Raw genomic sequence first — 8069 nt, forward strand, 5'->3', positions numbered from 1 at the left:
ATAGAATCTACTTTTTCTTTATCGACCTCTATGCCTCATGAGAAGACTACATGCCCCAAGACTATCCCATGTTCAACCATAAAGTGACACTTTTCAAAGTTTAAAACAAGATTAGTGTCAACACATCTTTTCAAAACAAGGGATAAATGAGCTAGACAATCATCAAATGACTCACCTTGAACGGTGAAATCATCCATAAATACCTCTATAAATTTTTCAACATACTCAGAAAATATGCTAATCATACATCGTTGAAATATACAAGAGTGGAAGAATGAGAGAGAAAGTCTAGAGTAAGAAAGCTCTACCTTACGTAACAAGCAAGGAAAAATGGCTAGATCAAAAAAATCCTTCAATAATAATCCTTCAAAAAATCACAAAAATAACAATAACTAATCATCGTCTTCTGGGAATCGAGCTAGGGTGTTGAACTTTAGCCAAGACGCCTTACGTCCACTTGATTTCGATGATGATTTAGAAACCATTGATGAAGAGGAAGAACTGGTCGATGAGGCTTCAGACACATCTGAGTGGCGCATCGTGGGGAATTCTGAGGTAAATATCCTTAAACTCACCCCTGATGATGTTAAGGATGAGATTAATTACTGGACTCCCTCGGTGTTTGGGTATGTCATCGGAGCAAATCCACCTTGGAATGTTATTTCAGGGTATCTAAAACGGGTTTGGACGGGTGTTAACTTAGATAAACTGTCTTTCCTGCCCAATGGAATTTTCATTGCTAGGTTTAAATCGGTTAAAGATCAACAGCAGGTTCTGAAGGAGGGACACTTGATGTTTGATAACAAACCTGTTATTATTCGTGAGTGGACACCATCAGCAGAGCTTGTTAAGCAAGAGATTACGTCTCTACCAATTTGGGTTAAACTGTATGACCTTGACCTGAAATTTTGGGGGACTGAATGCCTAAGGAAAATTGATGGGTTAATTGGTAAAGTACTCAAGACGGATGAGGCTATTGAGAAAAGTAATTTCCTGGGGTATGCTCGTCTGTTGATCGAGGTACAAATGAATCAGAAATTTTATGAGAGCATTCATTTCCTGGATGAGAGTGGCAAGGAGAAGAAAGTTAAGGTGTTATATGACTGGTTACCTGTATCCTGCTCTACCTCCAAGGGTATTTGGCATAGGGCAGTGGATTGTAGGAAAAAAAACAAAGCCAGGACCACCTGTTTGGAGGAAAAAAGCAGTGCCTGTGGTTCTTAGCACTCCTGTGAGATTGGGGCTGTAGATACCCAGTATCTGCACCTTCCAAAAACCACCGGATGATGATCGGACTATAACGTGTTTTTGATATGCGTGCGTGGATTGGCTATACATGAGACGGTTTAATGCACTACTCGGATATGAAAAATGATTTCAAAAATGTTTTTCTAACTTCATTTGCATTAAAATAACACTATTTAGAGTTAAAACCGTCTTCGGACCCAAAACCGACTCAGAAACCCCTAACTCGAGTCAACCTGAGTCAACTCGAGTCAACCCAAATCTCGAATGTAAAAAATAATGCCATAAATGTCTTTATCATGTCATTTCCATTAAAATGACCCTAATTAGAGTCAAAATCGCCTTCGGACCCAAAACCGACTCAGAAACCCGCAACTCGAGTCAACCTGAGTCAACCCGAGTCAAACCAAATCTCGAATATTAAAAATAATGCCATGAATTTCTTTATCATGTCATTTCCATTAAAATGACCCTAATTAGAGTCAAAACCGACACCGGGCCAAAAACCGACTCCAAATTCAAATCCCGACTCACACGGGTCAAACCCGAGTCAAGCACACAAAACACCTTCCTCAAGTAACACCCAAAATCATCTTATTAGGTGCCTATATTGTTAAACGACATCCTATATGATTACCACAAATTAAACCAACCAAATAATAGATAGAGCAAAGGCCACGTCCAAATTGAAAGGGACAGTACACCCCTTTCAGTCACTAGGTGCCTCGCGCCTCAATGGGGTGTCTGCTTAGCCTCTAAGCAAACTCAACCAACCTACCACCCCACATTTCTCTATAAATACCAACCTTCACACACAATAATATTCACGCGAGCATCCGCCCCTTCACCTCTCCCTTAAACTTCTAGACTCGACTTCCTAAGTCACAAAATCGACAGGTGTTTACGACCTACCGATCGTAAACACAAGCCTTACACATTTGTTTGGTACTGTCGCCGTGCATTCGACCGACCCATTTGACCAACTCAATTCATCAATCAACATGTTTTAATTAACATATTTTCAAAACAAAATGCTTTTTTAAGGCACTCTTTTAAACTTCTTTGATCGTGAGTAGTCGCTACGAGAATACCGTCTCTAAAGTCGTCTACGTCGCAAACATCAATACACGTAAGTTTGAGGGTATAAACAACTCATTTATTTCATGATTCAAATATAGGTTAGACGAACCAAAACTGGATTTTGGCCTGAGACAGGGGCTGCTTGTATAGCAGGGAGGCTCGCGCCTCAATGCCCTCTCAGGTCTTAATCCGGCCGTGTTTGTTCTCGTCTTTCCTCTTTATTTGATTTATTATTTACAATCGGTTTTAACCATTTCGAATGTTTCAAATCAGTTTTATGACAAACTTTTTAGCCATAAATTATAATCACCCTTGGTTATATATACCATGACGGATTAATCCGTGACTCGATGATATTAATTTGTTAATTACATTTTAAAGGAAATTCCTTTCTTCTATTTACCATTTTAATTCATTTTTATTATAAACATATTTTAACCATTACAAAAATCATCCTTCGTTCTTTATACCATGACGGTATATTCCGTGACTCGATGATATTATTGGTTAATTATAAATTAAAGGGTATTTTAACCCCCTTTTATTTTACTTAGCATCTTTCTCATTTATTTACATTTGCAAACATATTAGTCATAATTCATAATCATCCTTGGTTCTTTATACCACGTTGGTTTAATCCGAGTACGATGACAAACTTGACTAATTACAAATAATTGAACTTAACATAATTAGTTCAAATCAAACATTTTCCTTTTATACATTTTACTATGCTTTTCAAACTTACAAATCCGACAACGAATACTACTAACATGATAGTAATTATTCCGAGTCATGCAAATCATACTTGCAAATCATTCATTAATAATACGGTTTTAAACAACCTTTTTAACAACCAGGAGGCAGCTCTTGGCTCGCCCCATGGCTCGCACCCCAAGAGTCTGCCTATTTCAATCTTTTAAAACCTGGGCAGAGCCCTTTCCCTCTCCAATAGGCTCGCGCCCCAATGGGGCTGCCTGGCACTGTTCTGTTTCGTTTTAGAATTTGTCTAGGAGGATCCCGATTACGGTTAATCCGAATACATGACGGATTAGATTGACAAGCTTACATTTTATACTTTATCCTTTAAACACACCTTTTCAAACAAATGGACCGTGTTAAGCATCATAATCCGAATTTGGTAAATGGATGTTTAATTTCCGTTTTCACATGCAAATCAATCTAAATCCAACTTTGACATCAATTTCTTGGTACATGGATAAACAAACCGACTTAGGAAATTCTCACATGTTAGGTTAAACTTTTGAATGTGCATTCATGCATTTAAACCGTTTTATCAACTCTTGCACTTAAACAACCACGATAGATCAGTAGAGGCCGCTAACGCGGGCGGGATTGGGTGTCCGATTAAAGGGCTTCCCAATACGTACCCTCACCCCTTACTCAGAACCTTTGGATAGTAGATGGCCGTATCCAGGGCGCACGAGAGTCATTTTAGGCATAGAATGCTAAAAGGGGGACGAGTCCTTATCTTTAGTACCTATGTCAAACACCGCTTTTTGCCTTGGTTGACCTAGGTATAAAGTGGATTTCGAACGGGTTCCAAGCATCCCATAATTGCTTGGTGGCGACTCCGAACATCTCTACATCGTTTCGAGACCTTTGTCGAGATGAAACCGACCGATCTAAAGCGATCTGGTCGAAAGCATTTCTACGTCACCAAGCATAGCTTTCAGACCGTTGCATGTCCACAATTTGGCTTGGCGTGCAGGTGGCCCATGACTACGGACCGGTAGGTGGCTCTTGCCCACAGACCGGCTTGTGGCCCATGTCCACAGATTGGCGACTCCGCTGGGGAAAACTAGGACACTTGTGTCTCTGTGATCGTTAGAGGTGAAACTCGAACGAGGTCGTGGTTAAAGTGCATTAATTGATATTACGGTCATAAGTCGGGTTCCTTGTCCGGGCTCACAACCTAACCCTTTTCGACCAATAGGCTCGTCTCGTCGGCGTGAGTTTTCTCATCCCCGCGTTTCGAATCCCGATTGAGTCAAGCATACCGTTGACGTTACACATTTCTGTTTCGTCAAAGAGCTTTCATCACCTTCGAGCACGAGGCTAGGGCACCCTCCTTACACATTTTGTTTTGATTGGTATCCCTCTTGAAAATCGGGGTTTGATTGCTTGGTGTGTAACCCACCCTTTAAACCAAAACCCGTGTCAGCATTATGCATAATATAATGAACTGTGAGTGCTTATGTGTTATGCGATCATAAGTCCTTCCGTGTCATTTCAAACTTTCAAAAAACACATTTCGCGCTGTTATAATGGCCATTTCAAACCTCGGTCTTTCGCCGACCGTTGCAAACCTTTTTAGGCCGTCGTAATGACGATTTTCAAACCCAGTTTTCTGCAACCATTTCAAAAAACACGCCTTTTCATGTCGTTGTAATGACGATTTTCAAACCCGGTTTTCTACAACCATTTCAACACGCCTTTCTAGGCCGTCGTAATGACGATCTTCAAACCCGGTTTTATAACCATTTCAAATGCACCTTTTCATGCCGTCGTAATGACGATTTTCAATCCCGGTTTTTATAACAATTTCAAAAGCACCTTTTTAGGCCGTCGTAATGAAGATTTTCAAACGCGGTTTTTGTTGGGGCTGGTGTCCTTAACAGTTAGTGCAAGGACTTATAAATCTCTAAAAGGATCAAAGGGCATACTTTTGGTATTATTATCAGTTGATCCACGTTTATCAATAACGGTTGGCTTGCTAGATAAGTTTGACGTTATTGTCATACAGATGGCGGTGATCAACTGGTCCCTAAAAGTCACACCTATAGGATACGTTTGAGAGATGTGACGGTATGAAAATACAGTCATGTAGATGCCAAATTTGACTAACCAGTTAGTCTGAGTTATTTGACTAATATTTAGTCAAAATGTGATGTTGAGATATTTTATTTAATACGGATTAAATAATAATGGCTAAGACGAATTAAGCGGTTAATTCGTAAAATTGAATATAAGCGTTTTATATTTAATTAAATGTATATTGAATATAATTATACAATATTGTCTTTGTCGGACATGTATTAATAATTCAACTAAACCGTGTTATTAGTTGATGATTTAATATCCGATAACCGATGACAGTCTATAATAAACACCGCGTTGTATACATTTTAGCCTCGGACCACGAGTTAAAAATAAGGAGAAAATGGAAGCCCATTTTCCCCATGTCCACTCGGTTTGGCCGAATTAGAGGAGTCAAAAGGAGAGCTTTCTCCTTCACTTGAAACCTAATTCATTTGCTAAAAATTTTTAGGGTTTTGGGAATTGTGCCTCCCGAAATTCGGATCTCTCATCCAACACAAACTCACAAAAACAATCCCCTCAATATTGCAAGGCAATTAGGGGATTCTCTCTAGCACAAGGGCATTTCTCGGACAATCTTGGGTGCAACAATTAGGAGGAGATCTACCTTGATCTCTCATTGCCTTTTGCACTAGGACCGAAGGTTATTTCTACATCTTAATCGTTTCATTATGTTTTTCGTTTTATGACTATAATCACATGTAAATTTTGCGTTATAATCCTATAATTAAAGGGTAGTATACGGATATTACCCCACAAGTGGTATCAGAGCGAGGCCACATAAATTTTTCTATGTGATTTTCATTAAACGATTTTGAATCGATGAATTTTGTTTAAAAAAAAATTGGTGCGGCTGTTTTTTTTTATTCGGCACAATTTTTTTTTTTTCACCCTCGGCAATTTTTAATTGCTGCGTTTTTTTTATGTTGAAATTTTTTTTTGCCTTGGGATCTGTGTAATGATTACATGGTGATGGTTGTCGATTGTTTTTTGTTTTCATTTTAATCTTTGCATATTGTATTGTAATCGATATTCATTGCAATATGTTAAAGATCGATCAAAATGATTGCATAAAATTTCGTGTGGCTAGTTTTTTTTTAGAAAACCGTGTGGCTTTCTTTAACTCGGCCTGTTTTTCTGTTTTTTTTGCATCGTTATGCGTGCCACAAAATTTTGTTAGATCGTTCGATCTCTTGTTATCAATCGTTCTTCACATGTAGCAATTTTAACCGATAATTATTGCTATATGTTGAAATGTTACAATTGTAGTTTGTTTTCTATACGGATTAGATTAAAATTGCAATTGTGTTTTATCAAACCGTTTTGTTTTGATCTTTTGTTGCTCACGATTTTGAGCCGTGTAAGTTTTTTTTTGTTTTTTTTTTGGTGCTCTCGGTTTTTACAGCATTTAAAAAAAAAAAAAAAAAAAATTTTGGTACTGGTACTGTTCACGTACAGCAGTACAGAAAAAAAAAAAAAAAAAAATTGTTTTTTTTTTTCGGCCTTTGTTGCATAAAACGTTTTTATGCTCTCGCTTGTTAGTGAAACGGTTCACCCACGTAAAATTAAGTTACTTTAAAGTAACGGATTATCACGAATTAAAATTAAGTTGATGAAGCGGTTTTGTCACATAATTTTAATTATCTTTGGTGGTTTGGATAAATTTTAACATAATTACGGAATTATGTCATGAATAAATTTAAATTTTAGTTGATGCATTTCATTTATCGTTCTTATTTATTTTGAATGCTTTTAATTACGTATTTATTTATTTTTGCAAACGGTTGTAACTTAGTGTGGCCTTAGTAGAACGTGTTACCGTAATGATGGAACACGGTCTTGGTTGTATTTTGAGATCTCGTATCTCCATTTTTATTTCTTTTAATTACAGTTTTTATTTAGAATGTAAATAGGTTTATATTTGTAAATTTTAATTGTAATTTGAGAAGACTAAAGACGGAGACCGGATGCTCACTCCCGCTACTTGGATCAAGATGGAACATCAAGACAAGCTTCTCGGGTCCAACGGTGGATTCCAAAGTTGTTTTATGTTCTTTTTATTAGGATAGGCCACACTAGGAATTTATTTTTACGTATTGCATTCATTTATTTATTTTTCGTAACGATAATATGCATCATATTCCGCCTAAAAACCAAACCACCTAATTATTGCATGAAAACTGACACATATAGAGGTCACGAGTTAGTTTTCATTGACATTCTCATGTCACACGATTTTTAAGCCATCATCCAAATTAATTCATTCACGCAGACGCTAGTTATTCGTTCACTTAATATGAATTATAATTTAGTTGATGGGATCTTCCTCGTATAAACAAAAATTGAGAACGGTCTTTATAGGTCAAACTCCAATGAGTCCCTTCTTCGTCGGTAGGCATAATATGACCCCTTCTACGTCGGGTAAGTTGGAACCGATTGACCTATTTTATCTCAACACTATGGTCACTCGTGCGATCCTGTGATTATGGTGGACTATAGATAGGATTTACGGAAATCTATCGACCAAGAGTTCTTAGGGAAGAATTAGCTAAACAGTTGGCTTATCAATTTACAGAAATTGAGTCTTGGGATCACTTGTATCATTCTTGAGGAGATCAATTATGCAAGTGCATTGAGTCTACACGTTAAAATGAATTTTAAATAGACTTAAATCACCTCGATGAGTTGCTTATTTCGTTTTGTTTTTCTTTCTTTTTCGGTGTAGATCACGAACTTTAAAAGCGCTAATAACAAATGGCTGGTTCTACGATAACCCAATGCCAAGTGCCACATTGGACCGTGAGTCCTGGCGGATCTTCATGAATCGGATGAATCAGTCTACTCGGCGAAGAATGATGGATCAAACTTCGGAGGCGGGAGGCGGCATTACGGAATGCTGCCGCTGC

General features: G+C 37.8%; 1 protein-coding gene across 1 annotated transcript; it reads left to right on the forward strand.

The window, feature by feature from the left end:
• Positions 1 to 234: 234 nt before the first annotated feature.
• Positions 235 to 1224, forward strand: LOC141589967 (uncharacterized). The gene is made up of 2 exons (XM_074410586.1): positions 235 to 250; positions 479 to 1224. Exons 1-2 carry the CDS (start codon positions 235 to 237, stop codon positions 1222 to 1224), a joined length of 762 nt encoding a protein of 253 aa, XP_074266687.1.
• Positions 1225 to 8069: the final 6845 nt, after the last annotated feature.

This window comes from Silene latifolia, chromosome 7, assembly GCF_048544455.1.
Source record: "Silene latifolia isolate original U9 population chromosome 7, ASM4854445v1, whole genome shotgun sequence".
Lineage (NCBI taxonomy): Eukaryota > Viridiplantae > Streptophyta > Magnoliopsida > Caryophyllales > Caryophyllaceae > Silene > Silene latifolia.